The sequence below is a fragment of the Pan paniscus genome, chromosome 2, assembly GCF_029289425.2.
Source record: "Pan paniscus chromosome 2, NHGRI_mPanPan1-v2.0_pri, whole genome shotgun sequence".
Taxonomy (NCBI): domain Eukaryota; kingdom Metazoa; phylum Chordata; class Mammalia; order Primates; family Hominidae; genus Pan; species Pan paniscus.
The window spans coordinates 62,430,577-62,453,416 of record NC_085926.1 but is presented as its reverse complement, the minus strand read 5'-3'; the positions used below and the strand labels follow the sequence as shown (position 1 = coordinate 62,453,416).

The window sequence follows — 22,840 nt, the reverse complement described above, 5'->3', positions numbered from 1 at the left end:
TTGTTAGCAATGAAATTGTATAACACAAAAGAGGTTTCTTGATCATTGACAGGTAGAAAAATCAAGGCCTGGAGAAAAGAAGCCAGGTTCAAAATAAAATGAGTAGTCAGTGACTCTCCAGTCTCTTGTCCTATGTGCTATTCAAGAGCCATCACCACCCCACCAGGCTGCCTTACCTTTCAGCCAAGATATAACGGCCCTATCCACAATCCATTAACTGGTCTGAGCTTCCAGTAGGACATTTGATGACATCCAGCATCCACATGTTAGAGTCATATACGTGCAACTCTAAGAAAACACTACCTCAAACCCAGCCTGAGCACTCAATGATTTGTTATACCCCAAATTCAAATCCTTATCTTGCCTCCACTGGGTTTTCTAACCTCTGTAACCTCACTTTTATTTTCTGTAAAAGGTGCTAATAATGGTTCCTCCCCCAGAGAATTATTGCAAAGATTAAAATACATATTCTAAATAAATCGGTTAGCACAAATGCCTGGCACATAGTAAGTGCTCATTATATATATTAATTTATTATTTGTTTGAAAGTATTTAAAAGGATGTTCTTCCAAGTTGAAATGTATAGTATAATGATATCATTTGATTTCAGAAATGAATCATAAAACAGTGCTTCTTCGACTTTAATGTCCATCTGAATCACTGGGGATCTTGTTGAAATGTAGGTTCTGATTCAGCAGGTCTGGGGTGGAGCCTGGGAATATGCATTCTTAAGCTTCCAGGTGATGCTGAAGCTGCTGATCCAGGGATGGTACTTTGAGAGCCAAGGGAATATAAGAGGTATTCAAATTGTCTTTTATTATAAATTTCAAATACAACATTGCAATCTCCATATATATTTGTTAAATATCCACTAGGTTCCAGGAGCTATGCCAGACACCAGGGGAGTGTGTGATGAGCAAAATCAGTCATGCTCCCTACCCTTGTTGAGCTTACCAAAAAAAAAAAAAAAGAAAGAAAACAGAGACATGAAACAAGCAGTCACAATCTGATGATGATAGTAAAGGGAACAAGCAAGGTGTCACAGGAGTGCAGCACAAGGGAATTTTACCCAGGCCAGGGTCTTTGATGAATTGCAGAGCAGGGGATAGTGCCAGAGAAGGGCATGATGTAGGTCAAAGACTGGACCCCCAAGAAGAACTGACTGGGGTGTTCCCTAGCCTTGTTTCAGTGTTTGCCTCTATTCATCATCCCTCCAGATGCTCCAAGCTCCCGCCCAAGACAGCTTGTGGCAATGTACATAAAAGTTTATTTGGGGACTAAGTGGGTACTTAGTAGTACTACTGAATCAGAGAAAAAAAGAACTCAAATAGCCTAAGCAAGAAAAGAGAATTTTTTGGTTCATGTAGCTAGGAAATCCATGAAGGAGTTGGTCTCAGAAATGAAAAATGTTCATGTGTTTTCATATCTCCAGCTGCTGACAGGCTTCTTTAATGTGACTGGAGCTAATGGTTGAAGTTTGGGAAGCAATATGGCCACAAATAGCACCAGCCTTTTATCCTAGCTAATGACTCTAGAAGAAAAAGAGCATTCCTCTCCAAGCAACTGTATACAATTCCAGAGAAGGGCCACAGTGGCCCAGCTTGGGTCACATGCTAACCCCAGAGCCAGTCGTAGTACCCATGATGGTATGAGGTACTATGGTTGGCCAGGTGTAGCTCATGTGACTTCCCCTGAAGGATACTTTCCTTGGAAGTCCCACCAAAATAACATGGAGTAGAGAAGGTAACTCCCCTGAGCAAGGTTCTTGCACATACAAGGACAGATTTCCAACACAATGTCCATGCAGAATTAAGCTCACTTTTCTTATATGCAACAGCTCAGCCCAAGGAACAAAGCCTGAGTTGGCATACAATACCAAATTAGAGAAGAAAAACCATTACAAGAGTGTTATTTCTTTCTTTAATTTAAATTAATTTGTATTAAGTTAAATAAAATTATTTTTAATTGTCTTAAATAGTTTTTGTTTTTGTTTTTTGAGACGGAGTCTTGCTCTATCACCCAGGCTGGAGTGCAGTGGGGTGATCTCGGCTCACTGCAACCTCCGCCTCCCGGGTCCAAGCGATTCTCCTGCCTCAGCCTCCTGAGTAGCTGGGAATACAGGTGCACACCACCATGCCCAGCTAATTTTTGTATTTTTAATAGAGACGGGGTTTCACCATGTTGGCCAGGATGGCCTCGAACTCCTGACCTCATGATCCTCCTGCCTCAGCCTCCCAAAGTGCCGGGATTACAGGTGTGAGCCACCGCGCACAGCTGTCTTAAATAGTATTTCATTGCATTAAGAAACCTGATGTTATTCTCTGGCTTGGAAGTTTAAGTTATGATGTTTACTATTCAGAATTCAGCTTAGTACATTTGTTAAGTAACCAGGGACTTTGGATAAGAGATAAGAATTCCTGTGTAGTTTGTATGTATACTGAAAACACAGAGCATTTTATTTTTCATGAAAGCACTGCATTGGACAGGATCCACTGAGAATTCCCTTCTACCAATATTTGATGACCTACCCTGGCCCCAGCACTGCTCTAGGCCCTAGAAATACAGAATTCCCTGGCAGACAGGCAGATAGACAAATGTATATAATTTCCTATTATCCAGGGCCAGAAGTGCTCAAGTAGAAGCATCGACAGAGGAGCTGAAGCTTTGCTATGATGGCACTCTCTTGTTATGGCATATGAAGGCATAACCCTTGTCATGAAGGGAAGCTCTCAAAGATTTTTAAGCAAGAGCATGACAAGTTCAGATGTGTGCTTAACAGAGATCACTCTGACTGCTGCATGGCAGAGAATGAACTGCAAAAGAGAAAAGGGACTGAAGGCTGCCCTGGAGGCTTTAGCAACAGTTGAGGTGGAAATTATGAGACCTGAGTCATATGCCCACCCCCTCGGCAAGAGTGTGGATAAGCACGTGATCTAGTACGGTGTGAGATAAAATCAAGAGACATTTTGGAGGTAGACTGGACAAGCTATACCACCTAAGTCCTTACAGGGAAAAGACAATGATGGCTCCAATGAAAAGCATGGGAAAAATCCATGATCCATCCAACAGCCTGTATTAACACATACTTTAGACTGAACTAGAGCTGGAACCTTTTGAAAGGGAGTGGATATTGGAGAATCAAGGGGATCAAGTATACATAATAGACAGTCCCACTAAAGAAATTGTATTAGATTTCAACCTTGCATGTTTTTGGCCTATGTAGCCATCATTTTAGGGAAGCTGGGTATTCAGGATAGTATGATGTGGCTATCTGCTAAGCTTTCTGTTGCTACTTGAGCTTTTATCTACCCCCACCCCCAAATCATAGCAAATTGCTACAGGCTAGTTATTTTCTGTAATTACATAATACAAATACTAGCATCTTCAGCAACACATCAATAGGCTGGAACTTGGTAATAAGTTAGTTTCCATCAATCATATTCATCTCTCATATGATATTTCAGGGACTGGCAATTCACTAGCTAGAGCCAGAGTTGGTCAGGTTATTTAAGGGCTAATTGGAGTGTCTCTTGCTCCTGGATGCATCTCTTCCTTGGCTCAGATGAGCATGCAGCGGAATTCTCTTTTTGTTTTTCTGCAGTCACATTTAACTCTCTCTCTGGAAGCCAAGCAGATTTAATTGTGTAAACATGAGCAATGGTAATTGGGTAAATGAAGTTGGAAACCAAGGTATGATGTTTTTGTTTTGCTCTGTGAGGAAAAAAAAATAGGGAGCTTGTTTTTCTATGGTGGCAAACCTCACTGTCAGAATTCTGGACAGACAGTTGGCAGGAGGAAATCCCTTTATGAATTTCTCATCAAGACCCATTTAGCTGAAATATGTATCTGCTGCCTCATGGGTGACAGATCAACCCAGAGGCGCCTTATTGTTTTATTCACCACCAGATCAAGTCTTTCTCTACCCAGGTTCAGTTAACTGGGTGAGAATGAGTCAGGAATTTCTGTGAGAACTGCACATGCAGGTAACATGCATTCACTGAAAGAGCCATGAGGATGGATTACCAGAAATGCTCTTAACTTTAGGCAGTGCTGTCAGTGGAAAACCAGATTTTAACAAAATATACAATATGGAGTACTGTTTTTTATGATGAAAGGATTAGTACTTGCCTCCTTTTAAATGGTTATCATTTAAAACTGAGTCTTCCAAATTCTATTTACACACATTTTTTTCCCAAACAATTTCAGTAAGAGGAAACTGTTAATTTTTTTGTCCTGTATTCTAAACACTGAAATGGTCCAGCAAGAAGAGGATCTCATCAACTCTTGCTTTTAATAGGTGATTTTCACCAGAATATTATATTTTATCCATATTTTTCAATCTTTTTTATTAATGTCACTAGAATTCCATTTCCTACATGCCTGCAGTAAAATTCATTTTCCCAGTTGAAAATTCAAGCAAACCAAGAAGCAAACTTGGCAATGGAGTATGTCCCTCTCACCATACAGATTGCTTTATAAACCAGAACTATTAGAAAGGAGCAGGTCCAAGGTTAATGAGACACTCATTAAAGAGAGAGAATTGCAGAAGCTGATAGTGCTCTGGGCCTGTATTGAAGGAGAGGCTATTGTTATAGGATGTTTGCTGTGCTGATATTGTAAACCACATGACAGATGGGTCAAGTGCTGATTACAGTATTCTAACATTTGGAATAGCAAGTAACATATTTGATAAGCTGGCAAGTTTTTATATATGATTCAACCCACAATATAAAAGCCACGAGAATTCCAAATTGAAAATAATTAAATGAGCTGGAAACAATCAGATACCACACATTTTCCCCCAAAATGACAGATTTTGACATGTTGAAATTCCACAAAGGGAGCAAGAATATTTCCTAGCTCACTTGAACTAATAACGGCCCTTCATCTGCTTTTGCAAAGCAATTAATTGCAGCCTTCTCACAATGTGGAGGTAGCAATAAACATGTGTAGGCATCTTGAGCTTTACAGAGATCAATCCCATAGATTGCTTTCTTTGCTCTTATCAGCAACCCTGTAACATGTACAAGAAAAGATACTCTCAATTTATAGATGAGGAAACTAAAGCACAGAGAGGTTCAAGTAGCAGATGCAAGGTTACGTAGAAAGTAAGTAACATATGGGGGATGACAAGCCAGATCTTCCAACTATTAATATATCAAGTCCTATTTCTGGTCATCTGTAAAAAAGAAGCAGCTATTAATGTATAGGTGTTCTTCATTGTATGAAGTGTATCTTTTTTTGGTCAGTGCTGCTGCTGCCATCATTCATGTGTATCCATCTGGATAAAGCATCTGGTATTTGCATTCAGCCTCTGAGTGTCTCGGTGGTGGTGGTGGGTGGGGGTTGCTGGTGACACTGGTAAGAGTCCTTGTCAAACAATGTCACACCTCTGTAGTGTTGAAGTATTGCCAAGAAAGCAGCAGCTCTCCATTTGTGTTTTATCATTTTTGCTTATTTGGTTGTTCTTTTCAGAGTTTGTCATCTTACTTGTCACCCTTTGTTAGAGTCACTTTGTCTTTACTTTTTTACTGTCTCTCTTCACCTACCCAAGCAGCTCCCCTGCCACATCCTGGGCCTCCTCCTCCACCCACCCAAACGCAGACCAGCATGTTATATCAGAGGCTCAAAGGCATGCCTAGGCCAAAATCAAGTACCGTAAACTTTCATCATTCCTCTACTTGGCAGCTTTCTAGTTTAGTTTGCTTTTCTGTTCACCTTTCTTCCTGAAATTTTGTTTCAGTTTGGAACACTAAGCTGAGACTCGGGCTCTCAACTATAATTTTATAGGTTTTGAGATACTCAAAAGAGAGCATTTATTTCCAAATGTCCACATTTTTTTTGTCTAGCTATGTCTGACATATGCAACATTTTCAAATCTCAATGTCAGCACAAAATAACATTGTTGTTGCATAACATTTTGCATGACAATTTTTTCTGTGTTATCAGCTTCAATTCTATTGTATGAAATGGTTCTTAAGTATACTATATTTTTAGTTCCATTTTATCAGTGCTCCAGCTAGTGCAAGCTTGGGGGATAGGAATATTGTAATTCATCTGAAGACAGCGTAAGTGGCCAAAAAAAAAAAAAAAAAAAAATCACTTCTAAGCACAAATTTCTCCTTGACCTCTGTTGGGGAGAGGGAAGAAGTGCTAAAGGATTTTGCACAATATTTTCTTTAAAGACAACATCTTAGGGAATTTACTTTTAGTTCCATTTTGCCATTTAGCTAGTAGTACAGCAGCTATGCAAACAAACAGGACAATAGTGCAGTGTCTTACTAATGTGGCTTGATCTACAGATGATGGAATCACAGCTAATTAATTGTAAATGAAAAACTGGCTACATGGGTTAATTGGCAGATCAAGTGTTCTAGATTAAAGGATCCTTAACCTGCTTACTTTAATGGTTTTATGTTCAAGTAAAATTGCAAAGGGTTTTATTAAACATACTGTCTGTATATATACATCAGGCATACACATATCTGCGTACATGTGCACACACTCATAGAATGGCTGCATGCACATGCACAATTTATGTGTATCTATTGATATCTATTGTAGTCAATCTAAGAGTACTGCCTATTAAAACAAATCTTCAGGTGGTCCTAGCTTCAACATCTTGGATTTCTCCAAACATAAAAATTATTGACTTTTTTTTAAAAAAGTGCATAAAAATATTGGTATGAATTATTTATGTATCCTATGTCATAAGCAGCCAGAATTCCCCTAGATTCGGTGAGTGTTTCACCCAAAAGGACAAAGCTCTCTATTTTTAAAGCAAGAGATGTCAAAGATGTGCCCCAAGTGGGATTTCCTGAAGATTTGTATTAATGTGCAGGCTTGTCTGTTACTAGAAAATGTATGTAAGTGTGTGATGTGTGTATGTGGGTGTATGTGTCGAATGGGTAATAAGCATAGGATGAGGAATTTGCAAATTGATGTGTAAATGTGAATATCAACGAATAAAAAATAGTAGCCTGTGCATATTTACTATCAAAATGCAAATACCTCACTCTACACGTATTACCCAAAAATATATACACAGTATGTTTGTAGAAATGCCTGAAAGTCTACGAATGAAATTATGATAGTCTATTTATCAAATTACTAACAGGTCAGATGCCCCAAAAGCACAGAAGTCAATCTTGTCATACACTCTTTCTCTAAATATATGTTGCTCTAGACCAGGCAATGGGCTCTCAGCACCTAAGCTCCCACATCTCCTTATTCTGAGTGTTGGTTATTCTCTGCCTAATCCACATGTTTATGTTTCCCACAGCCCCACCTTCAGGCTCTAACCAGATCCAGCCACATTTCCATCTGGGTTTGGCAGAGATAATGGAGCTTTCCATTGACTTGAATCCAGGAAGCCCATATTCACACTAGCCGTCAGGCCCTGTTAGACTGAGACTTTCAACACCTGGCTAATCTTACCCTGTCCCACTAATCACTCTTACATCCCATTTGCTAGAACACTCTTCTTGCATAGTGTCTCGCTGAATTTATTTTTCATTATTAAATCCTAAATTACTAATGACCTGATATGTTCATTACCTAAGAAATGCATAAAAGAATATTAAGAACCTTTTTTTTTTTTGTAAATTAGCAATCTCTTATGATTTTAAGTCTGCCTACTTCCTCCCACCCCCTCCTGCCTGCCAGAAACCTTCCTATTTAGTAATAGGTAATTCTTTCTAGCAAGAAACATCCTGAAGCCAAAATATACCTGTTTCAGATGAAGAGATGAAAATAAATTTTGCCAGTTCTTTTGCAAATGTATGTACCTACTTGGGGAATTCTACTAAATGATGTTTATTTCACTATATCCCATGTGCTCTGACTCTGAGGCTTCAAGGTTTGAAGGGGGCTAAACATGAAATACAAGTTCCCCTGGAATTCAGACTGGTTGAATCCAAGCAGTTTCACTGGCCAAGAAAACCTTTGTTTTGGCCGGGCACAGTGGTTCACGCCTGAAATCCCAGCACTTTGGAAGGCTGAGGCGGGTGGATCTCCTGAGGTAAGGAGTTTGAGACCATCCTGGCCAGCAAGGTGAAACTCTGTCTCTACTAAAAATACAAAAATCAGCCCGGCATGGTGGCGGGTGCCTGTAATCCCAGCTACTCAGGAGGCTGAGGCAGGAGGATCACTTGAACCCAGGAGGCAGAGGTTGCAGTGAGCTGAGATCGCACCACTGCCCTCCAGCCTGGGCAACAGAATAAATGAGACTCTGTCTCCAAAAAAACAAGAAAAAGAAAAGAAAGAAAGAAAACCTCCTTTATGTTTTAAATATTACTGTTTTCCCAAAGGAAAAAAGTTTGTAACTTTTGGAACATAATGACATTGTCAAACTCATGAACTCAGCTCTAAAAAGAAGGCAACATAAGCCAGGGTTCAGATTCTTCTTGAGCTGGGTAAAAATACAACACTTTCAGTTTAAGAGAAACTAAAAACAAAGAAAACAATTAAGTACATTGTTTCAATTTAACTGATAAAATTTCAATTGTAACAACCAGTAGCACCAACTATTACAACCCATTCAATAATCTACTCCTAACACCCTTTTAACAATTATTATTCCTGACTAATGGCCCAGGCATATCCAATTTTTCTTTTCTATCTCCTCCCTGGACAACTTGAAGCAGACATTTGAATCTGCATTTTCAAAATGAACGTTCCAACATATGCGAGCCTGCAATGAAAAATTACACTGTAGCATTTAATAACTAATCTAAAAAACAAATGTAACAGCAATCAATATTAAACTCCTGTTAATCTTCCCACTTCAGGTAGCATAATTACAATCTAGAGAGTGGTATAGTACATTTATGCTGTCTTTAAAGAACATGTGTACAAAATGTCACTAAATTTGATATGGGCTGTCATAGACAATATAGCTTCATATGCAAATTTGAAGCTGGAGCACTGCTTTTTTCTAATATGTATTATAATAATGGTGATAATAATAAAATGGCTTTATGGTTTGCTCACTACTAATTACATGGCACTTAACATTTGCATGAATTTTTTTTAAAAAACTGATAACTATTCTCAATTTCTTATCCACTAGTTCTAATGGCCATAAAAGTAGCCTGCCACTTTCGCTGAATTTTAACACAAACTCTTGTACTACAGAAAATGTAGGCCGGTTAATCACTCCTGCCAAAAAGCTTGAAGATACAATACGTCTTGCTGAACTAGTCATTGAAGTTCTTCAGCAAAATGAGGAGCACCATGCAGAGGTGAGCAGGCTTGGTGGGAAGTGTATCTTACTGTCCCTTAGCTGAGCTTGCAGAGCTGATTTTCCCAGCCAGATTGTGAATAAGATGCCTTAACACCCATTTTCTTTTAACTGGGATTGCAAAGGGAATGAAAGTGGAAGTTTTGCAAGAAGTCTTTGGAAGGTTATTTTAACCAACCAAAAAGTGGTTGCATGTTGTATGTTTTGGCCTAAGTTTTCAGATGTTTCTAGCGATGAACAAATGAGGTGAGTGCTTTTTAAAGTTAATCATTCAAGCAGCATCTGGTTACCATTGTCCAGAACATAAAATATTTTTTGGTTTTTTGTGGTTGTTTTTGTTGCCACCACTGTTGTTTTTATTAGTTATTTGGTATGTGAACCACAGACCTTCTTTCTCAATTTATCTCTGTAACTTACTCTGCTTGTACTAGAGTCTTCATTTTTTTTTTTCATCTTAGATTGCCTGGGTTGTTAAACACAGTGACAGAAGCAAATTATTCTGTGTTGTTCAACTTGTCGATTCTCCAACATACATCTAAATAAATATAGCTTACTTTTTTTAAGAAACCACTGTCAAAATGATCCTTTTGATAATAATTATAAACCAAGGGATTTCAAGGCTAACTAAATCCCAAACCTATAAGGACTTAAACAACCTAACACTTCCAAAAAAATTCCAAAATTTCGTGATGGTTAAATGGTTATATCAACGCTCGTCTCAAAATTGAGATTTAAAATCATCTCTCTTAAAATAATCTTTTTGAAAACTGCATAATTCTCCCCCTTTCTCTACATTCAGATTTACAGCAAAGGGGAAAAATGACATTTCCTAAAAGTAATTTCTCAAGTACCTAAAATGATCATTCCATGACTAAATGGAAATTGCCAGTATAGTTAAATAATATATAATACGCCATAAATCCAACCGTCCCGACTAATGCCTGATTGCATATTTAAATTTCCTCCCTGTTTTTCTACTATTTTATTCAATCTTGGCTGATCGTGGCAGGGGAAAGAGGTATGTGACTAAACCGAATGAACCAGCCACCTGCTGTCATACTTTGTGCATGCCCTTCCAGTACCATGTCTTCTAATGGGACTTTTCCTGGTGCTCCTGCTTTCTAACACTGACCCAAGGAATGTAACAGCAACTTCCAGTGGACTGCTTGTGGAATGGGTGACCCTCCACGGCAGGGTCAATGTGGGTTATTCTCTTGTGCGTGCATGAAGCAATTGATATACTTAACAACGACTGCAGTTACATCCCAACACAACGCCTCCTACCTGCCTTGATTCTGTCCTTAGCCTGGTGTAGTTTCCTATGTCTGTCTGTACTTACCTTTATTACAGCAGATGAGTATCAAACTTAGTAACCAGTAGCTCGCCGGAGTGATACTAATCTTCCTCAACAACTGTCTCTATGTGAATCATATATACAGTATTTATATATAGAGAGAGTACTGAAGAATTTTTTTCCCTGAAAACCCTTAAAGAATGGGGGTAAGACCCCTTGAGGCAGGTAGAACTAATTCATGCAGCATCTATCCACAACGCACAGCCATGAGTGATAAGGAAAAGCAAATCGATAACCTCCAAACATGTAAACAATTAAGTGGGTTAGAATATTTTTCCTACGCTATCCTATAGGATGTTCTTTTCAGATTGCAGGCATCTGGGGTTCCGGTGATGGTAAGTGTGTTCTTCGCACGTGTCTACAAAGTCATCTCCAGAGGCATGGAGGGGCTCCAGCCTGCCCTCCTCTGATCTGAGTGGTTGAGGCTCTTCCCATGATGCTGGACTAAACCCACACATTCTTGAAGACATAAATACAAAGAGCACAGTTTTCTCAGTCACAATTGTGCTTTTAAGTGAATCAGAGGAGAAGAAAAATGACAGATATACTTGATTTATAATCAAGTTATTTTTGGAGGCTGCTACGGGCTAAGAAAGGATGTATATTTTTCTAAATTGCTCAAAAGAAACACCAAAGGAGGGCTTATATGCTAAACAAGGCACGTTTCACTTTTCCAAAAAGCCCTTTTTCGCTGTGTTAATCCTTATCCTAAACTGCCCTAATAACCATCATCACAAAATATTTTAATCTTGTATATTCAAAAGCCATTCAAATTAAATAGAGTAGACATCAACTCAATTCCCATTACCAACTTTAAAACTTAGTAATGAAAACTTCAGCATACTTTGGAGTGCCTGAGACCAAATTTTCTTTTAGATAAATGTACAGGATTCTTTCCAAAATTAAAAATTTTACCCAATCACAAAATCTTCTCCATCAATCAAAAGCTACCTATTGAGCGTCTTCCATCTTCTGAGCACTGAGGCAACTACCTTGGTGCTTTTTGAAAGACAACTAGGCATAGGACAGCCTGTCCTTCAAGCAGTAGAACACAGGGTGTCCAGGAGTTTAGGCTCTGTGCCAGAGAAGTTTGGCTTTGAATCCTAGCTTTGCCTCTTCTCTTCCAGTATAACTTCTCTCATCCTGTAAAGTGGAGATAACAATAGATGGTCATTGTTAGAGTGGAAGGCCACATTCATTAAAGCATCTGGTGTTATGCCTGGCACAAAGTGAGCACTCCACAAAGCTTGGCTCTTTTGTTATGAGGAACAAATTGCTAAGGAAACAAAATATAAGAATATCTGATTATCAAAGTGACTAAACCTGTGTAGAAAGTACCAAATGAACAGAATAAACAGAACGTGTTGAGAGCAGATTCATTTCAAGGTACAGTGGGCCAGAAAGGCACTACCACCTGTTCTCAACTTTCACTTACAGATTGCAATCACGTGGACAGCTCTTGAAAATTCAGATCCCCAGGTCTTGTCCCAGCTCAATTTATTGAAATCTTCCAGGGAGGTGCTGAGCATGGGTAATTTTTAAAAGCTGCCCAGGTGATTCCAGTGTACAACCAGGGTCAAGACTGGCTGGAGTACAGTGGAAGAGGTAGCCTTACTGCTGGCACACTAAACATGGGGTTTTTCTTCCCCAAAAGAAAAAGTAAGACAATTATGTTCTACTGATCAGTACTCACTACCATGTTCTCTGGGTGCTCAGTATATTAAAAAAGAAAAGAAAAGAAAAGAAAAGAAAAACAAAAGACTAAATCCTAAGCTTGGATCTTGGCTGTGTGGCCATGCTGTTTGGTGGTACCACTCAAATCAAAGTGACTAGTAGGCTTGCCTCCTCCACCTAAAATAAAAACAATAATCCTTAAAGGCATTTTAAATTCCAAGATAAAGTAATTACATGTCCCAAGAAAAGAAATCTCACCAGCTAAGAATACATCATATGCACACACACTCAGTATATGGTAGCAGTGGTCACAGTTATCTCTTAATTGCAGCTTAACTCTGTTTCCAGAGTCTAATCTATTCACAAACATACACACACGAATTATGCCTTCATGTATGGTTGCTACACCTTCCCAATCTCTCTCTATGTATACGTATGTATATGTATATATGTATTGTGGTATATAGAGGAGTACATATATACATGTTAGTTTGTGTGCAAAATATACAGTGTGTTTGATGTAGACTGTACCCCTAAAGCACACATCTTTGTCTTTGAATAATGAAAAGCTCTGGGTAAGTATTTAGCAGCCGAAGCATAACTCCTTATTCTCCTTATTGTCTTTGGAAAAGGTTTATAAGACTTTAGATGCCCATGAACATTGTGAGTTAGCTCAAGTACAAAAATAGCATTCACCTGTATGAGCAAGCATAAAAGAAATATTTTTAAAGCCTGGCCTTTCCCAACCCAGTCACACAGATTCTGTTCATTTAATTGGACTTACACTTTTGCTTTCTGGTTGTTACTGCCCTTGCTAGAATCATTTTGTTCTTCTTGGAGAGTCGGGTTTGATTATAAGGTTTTGAAAAGAATTCCCTTGAATGTACAAAAATAGCTCTGGTCCTCACTTACTCTACAGTCCCCAAATTTAAATTCTCTTGGTTCACTAGATCCCTAAACTGTTCTACCAGACTCCAATAGCAATGATTCATGCCACAGTAGTCATCGTTCTTTGCAGGGCTATTAATATCTAAATGATTATTAATGCAAGGATGGTAAATATTTGCTCAATAATATATTAAATTACAATGAGGGACGAAGTTCTCTATAGATCGTAGAAGTGGCACTTCTTATGACCTCTAGTTTGCAACTTTTAAGCTAAAAAGCTGGTAAGAGGCCAGGTGCCGTGGCTCATGCCTGTAATCCCAGCACTTTGGGAGGCCGAGGCAGGTGGACCAGCTGAGGCCAGGAGTTTGAGACCAGCCTGGCCAACATGTTGCAACCCCGTCTCTACTGAAAATACAAAAACAAACAAACAAACAAACAAAAATTAGCCAGGTATGGTGGCAGGCGCCTGTAATTCCAGCTAGTCAGGAGGCTGAGGCAGGGGCTGCAGTGAGCCAAGATCGCACCATTGCACTCCAGCCTGGGTAACAAGAGCAAAACTCCGTCCCAAAAAAAAAAAAAAAAAAAAAAAAAAATTGCTGGTAAGAGCCAGGTTTGAGGTTGGGTTAATAAACTTTTAATTGCAAACATTTGAGCTTTGTTTTTTTGTTTTGTTTTGTTTTTTCCTGTCATTCTAGGGCAAATTATGTCTGGGGAGGCAACTCAGTCTTCCCAGTAACTTTTCTTGGACTCATCCTGAAGATGTAAAGTTAGTTGAATAACTAAAGAATAAGTACTAGCCAACATTTAGTGTACCTTTGTGAATTTTTCAAATGTCTGGAATCAGGATTGATGAGAGTCAGCCTTCCACACAGGGGTGGAGATGGAACTTCCTCCAGCAAGTTCCAGGGTTTAGATGGTCTCTGCCTAAAAGGCTGGTGTCTGGGAAAGTTCTGGGGGTGGCATGGAGGGTTTCTCTATCTACTGGACTTAGCTAGGTAGTCAGTGGAGTAAGCCCTAAACCCCAGGGCTCTCATCTGCAGGTGGTGAAACTACAATAAAACCTCATCGGTTCAGACCCAAATATTGGAATCTGTGACAATTCAATTGCAGATGTGACTCTTTTTCTTATGTAATATATTTGACTTGATCTCAACTTTCTCAGGAAATTCTAAAGACTCTTCTTACAAGTTAGAGGAATCCAGTACCCTTTTTTCCATCCTAGGATCTATGAAATTAAATCTACTGTTTCTTTGACTTCAATTTATAAGTCAACTTATCTATAATTATTACATGCTTAAAAAACATTTACACTTATGTTGCGTTAATAACTAATTTAAACTTAATGAATACTTTTTACTTTAGTATCCAATTATAGGCTACATTCAAAAACAGTAAAAGGATATCTCTTTTTAGAAAGTCCAATAAGTTAGGCTTTTTTTTGCTGACAGGCCAGCATCTCCCCTCTCCCATTAATCTGAATCAGTGAGGTTTTACTGTAAATTAAAATGGAAACAGCAGGTGTCTATTTCCAGCCAAGCCAACCTTGCAGAATGGTCCATGACTTGATTTTTTTCATTTAATTTGCAAACCAGCCACATGTTGATAAAGGAGAAGTAAGTAAAGTGAAATCTCGTGAAAGAAGAGAGGTGGACCCCTATTCTGCCTCCTAGTGGCTGTTAGAATATCCCTCTAATAACTAATAGATCACAGAAGAGCTTGGCCATTGAACAAACCCTTTCATTTATGGAATTTTTCCATAATCATCTTTCATATTTTCAAATGCCTTCCCATCTTTTTTTGGTGAATGCTCCGGAAAGTGTTTCCAATGTAAATACTTTGCGGCATTGAATGGGGATGTGGGGGACCAGAAGGGGCTGGCAATTTGTTTTTGTTTTTCTGCTCTCTTTGAAATCGGCAAAACAGGGCCTGTTGACACTGCCACTCATTCTGCATGCTCCCTGCCAGAAATGATTAGTCAACATGCATGCATGCCTTTGAATTGAATTCACATCTGGCCCAGTCTGATGTGAATGTCACCCCCGAGACCCTGCACAATGATTTCCGAGGGCCCATGTGCATGAAAATGAGTTACTTCACTGATATTTTTTGGTTTTCAATGTACATATGTGTCCAACCCCCAGAAAAATAAGTCCTGATCTTACTCAGTGTTTTCTAGCCTAAGCCTGATCTTTCCTCCAGACTGGATACAAAACCAAAGCCTCCTTGCTTAAAAAGATTACAACTCAAAAGTTTTGTGACAATTGCAACAGTGGTTTTCTTTGACTTAGTATGAAATAGGAGTAACATTTCCAATGTGTAGGGAAACATGAGTTCTTGAGTTTTTGTATGAGACCATAGACAAGCCCCAGATATGTAGATATAAGTGAACAATAATTACAAATTTTCAAGTTAGACCAGCAGAAAACCCATAAACACAGTGAAGAAACTCCCAGATTTTAATACCTTAGAGCAAGAACTAGCCAACAACAATGACAAAGAGCATGACTCAAAACGTACTGAGTTATTGTAAATTGAACAGAAGTTCCACGTCTGTCATTTCTACTGCAGCATCCTCTGACCCATAGGTCAGAATAAAGGCTCTCTATGGCAGGCCTGGAATCACGCAAAGCACTACCTTAGACACTTAACACCCCAATTGTATCAAAAATTCTGTTCTCTTTACAATAAAATTACCAAACCCTGCTGGATGCACCATTAATTTTGAACAGTGAGGGCTAGAATTCACATCTTATGTCCAAGAAAGAAGCTCATCACTTCTTTGTCTATTGTTTTTCTGCCAAATTTTAAAGGCCTTTGCGTGGTGGTCAGATTTAATGGTGGAGCATGCGGAGACGTTCCTGTCACTCTTTGCAGTAGACATGGATGCAGCCTTAGAGGTGCAACCTCCAGACACATGGGACAGTTTTCCACTATTTCAGCTGCTGAATGATTTTCTCCGTACTGACTGTATGTATTACCTTTGACTGTTTGACTTTCCTAAGTAGTGTGCAGATAAACAGATCACTAAGATGTCTTTATCCCAAGCAGACTACAGGCTTGACATAGCTCTTCATGGTTTTATTATTATTAACCCCACCCCCCAAAAAGAAACATACAGCTGAAGGGTATTCCCTTTCTTCCAAAGAGAGCGTTCTAGGGTCGCTCTCTCTTAACTAGACAGAATAACGTGAGAGTAATGTGAGAAGAGGTATCCATTTTTTGTGTGTTTTATTGTCTCTCAGATTAATTAACCTCTTCATATTTTGCAATTTTTATCAAAAGGTGCTTTCTAGATGAAAAAAAAATTTCCAGCTGACTAACATGTCAAGCATTTCAGAGTATGTTATAGTGACAACAGCCATAAAATAGACCTTCCTCCCCAGGGAGGGTGATGAAGGAGGGCAGAGTATGAAGAATGTTCTTTCTTCCTAGGAACTTAATGGGAAGAAGGGAAGTGGGTGCAAGAAAAACAGAAAAAAAAATAGTGTGGATTGTTGTTTTTGTTGTTTCTTAAAGTAGCATGATCGTTTTTCCTTTTAGAAGATCAATACCAAGGGGTAAAGTGTTTTTGAATTCCATTTCAATGCTTTTTATGTACTTTTTTCCTTCTCTTCTCTTTTTGGCTTCCTTAGAAGCAGTATATTTAATGTAGAAGACAATCATCTGTGTGTGTGTGTGTTTGTGTGTGTGTGTGTGTGTGTGTGTGTTGTACGTTGATAAAGTAGCTGTGGGTTCTTAACAAGCTTTTGCTTATCTGTTCTAGATAATTTGTGCAATGGAAAATTTCACAAACACCTGCAAGACCTGTTTGCCCCACTTGTTGTTAGATATGTGGATCTGATGGAGTCCTCAATTGCACAATCCATTCACAGGGGCTTTGAGCGGGAGTCATGGGAACCAGTCAAGTAAGGAAACCTTTTTTGATACCATCGGAGTTTGGGTACAAATGGTTGGAGAGTAATACAGAAATGGATTAATGATGTCATATGGGTTTCACTGTTATTGTGGACAGAGAGAAACACCATACATTTCTTCTACTATGATGCTCATAGCTTCTTTGCCCAAATGGCAGGAGGGTCGGGGATGGAGGAGGTGGGCAGGGTAGGGGAAGAGGCTGAAAAAACGTTTTATGAAATGAAATCTCTTATTGCACAAGATAAATAAGGAAGAAGGAATATAAACTCGGCTGTGATATTTGTGTGGTATGTCTTACTCCAATGGTGTTATCTCTAGGATTCAGTGTTTCCCAAAGTGTGTTCGGTGGGGTTCTAGGCAGGGAGGTCAGCAAACTTTTTCTATAAAAGGCCATATACTATATACTTAGGCTTTTGGAGCCACATAATCTCTGTCACAACTCAACTCTGTCATTGTAGCATGAAAGCAGTCATAGACAGTATGTAAATGAACGAGTGTAGCTGTGTTCCAATGAAACTTTGTTAACAAAACAGGTCCATAGTTTGCCATTGCCTGGTCTAGGCCTTTTAGATGCACCTTTTTAAAAAAAAACCTTTATGGCCAAGTATGTTTAGGAAACAATACCTACCCCACTGACCTAGAATTTTGTGTAACTCTGTTTAATCCGGATTTTCCTAAATGTATTTGACAACCGTGTGCTTTTATTAAAATGGGACATATACCCTGCAGGATAAATTATGGGAAATCTTGTGGGTTGCAAGTTTGTCAATTTCCGCAAATGTTTGGCAAATTTTAGGTCTTATTTGAAAATGTTTGGCAGGCTTGGTGCCATCTCCATTCCCCAGATGGGAAGAGGGCTTGACTTGAGGCTCGAGAGGGTCAGTCTCAGACTCCTCTTTCTGAAAAAATAGAGACTCCTATATGGAGAGTTTGATGGTTATGGCTTGATGGTTTGAAAAGCTCTAGTAAAGCCTACTGCTGGATTTGCCTTGTTAGTTTCTTTCTTTCTTTCTTTCTTTTTTTTAAGGAAATCATTTTGTTCATGCTAGTATTTTACATCTTTGGGATGCAGCAAACAGTATGGAGCAAAGTAGAGGGATGTTACAAGCACATTTTAGGAACTCCAGAACAAATATTCATGAGGCCTTTCCTCAGTTTGGAAGCCTTGACTTGCAGCCTATTTTTAAGCAGTTTTCTGAACTGAGACCCTCCTCTAATGTTATACTGTATAAGGCTCTCACTGATAAATTAATGCAAAATAGGCTTTTCTGCCCCCCTTCCACATCTGAGCCACAAGAGAAGTTTCCCTATTGCAAGGAGGTTAATAACCAGTAGCTCCTCCTTTGCAAATACCAAGAAATTTAAATTTTAGTTTGTTATTCTCCAGTTTATAACAGTCTCTTAATATGGCCCTACTGACTTTTCACTCATGAGGGTAGAACTGGATCCCTTGATGGTAAATTATTGAGAGGCTCTATTTTTTTTCAATGTTCAATACAATGAAGACAGTTGTGCTGGAGAATAGCTATTTAGAGGAAAAGGTTAAAATGAGTAATATTTACGTTTTAAAATAACAATGGTCTTGAAATAACATTTACTTACTTGCACTTAAATACGGAGACTACTACTACCAACACACATGGAAGAGAACAATTGGTATCCTTCACTATTCCTTGAAGAGCCCTAGATTTAGTGCCCATTTACTAGCCAGAAGTCAAGGGTTCAAACCTCTATGAACTTGTTTGCTCCCCTGCAAAACTGAAGTTTTAAAAATGTGCCTGTCCAGTGTCTGAGAATTGTCATGGAACTTTGTGATAATGTCACTAAGTCATTTGATAATCTGTTAAATTTCTTAAAAGTCAAACACGGCCGGGTGCGGCGGCTCACGCCAGTAATCCCAGCACTTTGGGAGGCCGAGGCGGGTGGATCACAAGGTCAGGAGATCGAGAACATCCTGGCTAACACGGTGAAACCCCGTCTCTACTAAAAATACAAAAAATTAGCTGGGCGTGGTGGTGGGCATCTGTAGTCCCAGCTACTCGGGAGGCTGAGGCAGGAGAATGGTGTGAACCCAGGAGGTGGAGCTTGCAGTGAGCCGAGATCGCTCCACTGCACTCCAGCCTGGGCGACAGACTGAGATGCCGTCTCAAAAAAAAATAATAAAAGTTTAACACATGACTGCTACTTCTTTGGGGGCATTAAATATTCTTAATACCATCGGAAATAAAGATAGACTCAAAAATCATCTTCATACCTGGAAATCTTAGTCTAGGGATGTTTTCTTGGGAATATTTTTACCAATTAAAAAAAAATTTGAACTCTTGCATGGGCAATTTAAAGGTCTGCAAATTGTGAATAAAGGAATAATAGTTGTGAATAATAACCTGAGAATTATGCAGATACGTGTGTGTTTTTTAGTAGCTTTTTGCTATCTAAAATTATGCTGTTAGTGAATATGACTGTGGTTTGTTCAATTCATACTAAATAGTATATGCCTTTCAGAGTATGTGGAGATATTTAAAAGTGCCAACTAAGGGCTGGGTGTGGTTGTTCACACTTGTAATCCCAACACTTTGGGGGGCCAAGGCGAGAGGATCACTTGAGGCCAGGAGTTCAAGACCAGTCTGGGCAACATAACCAGACTCCATCTCTACAAAATAAAAAAAGTAGCCAGGCATGGTGGCACAGCATGTAGTCCAAGCTACTCAGGAGGCTGAGGTGGGAGGATTGCTTGAGCCCAGGAGTTCAAGGTTACAGTGAGCCATGATCCTGCCACTGTACTCCAGCCTGGGGTGACAGAGTGAGTCCCTATTAAAAAATAATAATAAATAAATAAATAATAAAAACAGTGCTAACTAAAATACAAGCTACCACACACATTGTATCAGCCGATTTTTAAACAGAGTGTGGATGCCACGGGACAGCTTTGCAGAATGGAATAAAATGGAGTGTAAAAAAGAGCTTGGAGACATGTTATGTGCTAAGAGGAGTGACTCTCTCCATGTTTCCTACAACGTGAATAGAAATAAAGTGTGAACTTCCATCTGACTACTTATTGGTGGGTTGATGAAGAAGCAGATTCATTTCTCTTCTTAGATTTTTTTTCCAAGTGAAGAATGATCTTTTTGGCATACTTCTCATCAAGCTCACCCCAAAACAAGAAACTAACTTAGGTAAATAGATTTAGTTTGCTCAGTCTTTTCCATTTTTGCCACAGAATCTTCCAATACATACATACACACACACAGCCTTTCTTTCAAACAATTGTTATCCTCAAGTAGTTCTGTTCTTCTTCTTTTCAAAATTTATAAGCACCTCATTATAAGTAAAATGAGAAATGCATTGTAATGAAATGCAATGTAATGTTCAAAATAATTAGCATTCAAAATGCTGAAGAAAAATAGCAATCTGACAAGAAAATGCTACCAATGTATTGAGTTTGCTAAAAAGAGAATGAAAAATATCCTTTATTCTTCAGATTTTCTTATTTCAAAATATGGCCCTGTAAAAGAAAATAGATATCATCATTTAGGCTTGATACAATTAAGGTTATTTAAGATGAACAACAAAAACAACAACAACAAAAATAATTGAAGTTATTTGATGGAAAGGGTAAAATGGCTGAGTCCTATGGCAGCCTTTCTCTAGAAAGACAGTCTTCCATCTCTTCGAAAAGAGAAAAGGGAAGCTACATCTCTGTTTCCGTTAAGCCAGACACAGTCATGGTTAGAATCTCTATGAATTGGTGGAAAATGTCATCTCTTTGCTTCTAACCATAGCTAAAGATAGTCAGCTTCTCAAAGACAGTCCCAAGTTGTCAATAAAATCTGGAGCCCATGGCCCTCTCATGGGTTTCCATCTGGACATGTAGTAGGGTCACCACTCACAGTTGGGCAGGTTGCCCACAATCCTTCTGGCAGCTGTGAATATGAGGTTTTGGTCCTAACAAGAAATGGACAACATTTCCATCAGCTCTTCAGTGTTAGCTCATTGGTAATAAGCCATGGTGGCCTTCAATATGAAAGAAAACCTAGAAAACAACTCATTCAAAGTCTTACCAAGTCTAGTACCTCCACCACCCTTGCCTACTACCTTTTCCCTGACAGATGGTCACTCAATCTTTACTTAAACACCTCCAGGCATGGGGAATCCTTGGCTGCATGGTTGCCTACTTCAGGTTAGGACTGTTCTGAGGCAAGAGCCAGAACTTAACTCTGGAGGTGGGGTTCAGAAACCAGACCAAGTTGGGAACTAGCTAAAACAAGGATGGGGCAAAAGTGGCTTTCCATAAGACATTCCCACCAGTGTGCCCTGTCAGTTTACCATTGCCATGGAGTTACCACTCATTTCCATGTCAATGACCTGATGACCCAGATGTTACTACCCTTTGCCTAGAAATATCTTACATAAACCTCTCCTTAATCTACATGTAATTAAAAGCATGTATAAATATGACTGCAAAACTGCCCTGAGCTGCTACTCCAAGCACACTGCCTGTGGGAAAGCCCTGCTCTGCAGGAGCAGTCACAGCACTGTAACACCACCAGAGATTTTACACTACCACTTCAATAAAGCATTTTTCTTCCACTTTACCATCGGCTCACCCTTGAATTCTTTCCTGGGTGAAGCCAAGAACCCTCATGGGCTAAGCCCTACTTTGGGGCTCTCTTGCCCTGCATCAGCTCTGAATGGTAGAACTAAACACTGCTTCTTAATATATGCACACTGTAAAATCTGGGATTCTCATTTCTCAAAATGCACTTTCTCACTCTGCCTCAGATATGCATATAAAAAGTATTTTTTAATGTCACTTTCCAAATAGTCATAGATATCAATATCTTTTTTTTTTTTTTTTTTTTTTTTTTTGAGACGGAGTCTTGCTCTGTCACCCAGGCTGGAGTTCGGTGGTGCGGTCTTGGCTCACTGCAAGCTCTGCCTCCTGGGTTCAAGCGATTCTCCTGCCTCAGCCTCCCGAGTAGCTGGGACTACAGGTGCCCGCCACCACGCCCAGCTAATTTTTTGTGTTTTTAGTGGAGCAGGGTTTCACTGTGTTAGCCAGGATGGTCTCGATCTCCTGACCTCGTGATCCACCAGCCTTGGCCTCCCAAGGTGCTGGGATCACAGGCGTGAGCCACTGCACCTGGCCATCAATATCTTTTTTGAAAATAAGTTTTATTGTATATATTTAAGATATAAAACATAATGCCATAAGATACATATGTAGTAAAATTGTTACTATGGTGGAACATATTAGCATATCAACCATCAGACCAAAGACACCTTAGCAATATGCAGGTGGCCTGGTGTCAAATAGACAAGTAATGTACTTGGTGTCAGATCTCATGATTCTGCCAATAATTTGCTGGGTGACCTTGGGCCACCAAGTTTTCTGAGTTGAGATCCTCCCTCAGTTCACCTCCCTGAGGCTCAGTATCCTACTTTGTCAAACAAGGACTTTGAATAACCAAAGCTTTTCCAATGCTAACATTCTTGAAAATATCACTGTCCATATTCAGACACATATGCACATTTGATCATCGCTGCCTCCCTAACACCTATAACAGGGCCTGGAACATAACAGGTGCTCAATAAATGTTTGTTGATTAATTGCCATATTTGTTAAAGAACCCACACAGGCTGAAAATGATAAGGATGTAATGGGAAAACTATGGGGATGTTTCCCCAGATGAGGGTTTCAATCTAGTTGGGTCTGAGCAACATACACACAAGAAAAATGACTTTATGAAATGTCAAAATTATCATGAAAA

At 39.2% G+C, this 22,840-nt stretch overlaps 1 protein-coding gene across 14 annotated transcripts in view; it reads left to right on the top strand.

The window, feature by feature from the left end:
- Positions 1-22,840, top strand: part of CADPS (calcium dependent secretion activator) — a 475,048-nt gene that overhangs the window by 363,730 nt on the left and 88,478 nt on the right. For 8 of the 14 annotated variants that reach the window (XM_034956818.3, XM_034956822.3, XM_055110098.2 and 5 more), the window contains 3 exons: positions 9,136-9,242; positions 15,968-16,124; positions 16,921-17,062. In XM_034956818.3, the coding sequence (XP_034812709.1) occupies positions 9,136-9,242; positions 15,968-16,124; positions 16,921-17,062 (406 nt within the window). Of the gene's footprint in view, positions 1-9,135; positions 9,243-14,749; positions 14,771-15,967; positions 16,125-16,920; positions 17,063-22,840 lie in introns of all 14 variants that reach the window. The other 6 variants (XM_034956809.3, XM_055110096.2, XM_055110097.2 and 3 more) reach the window with 1 other exon arrangement.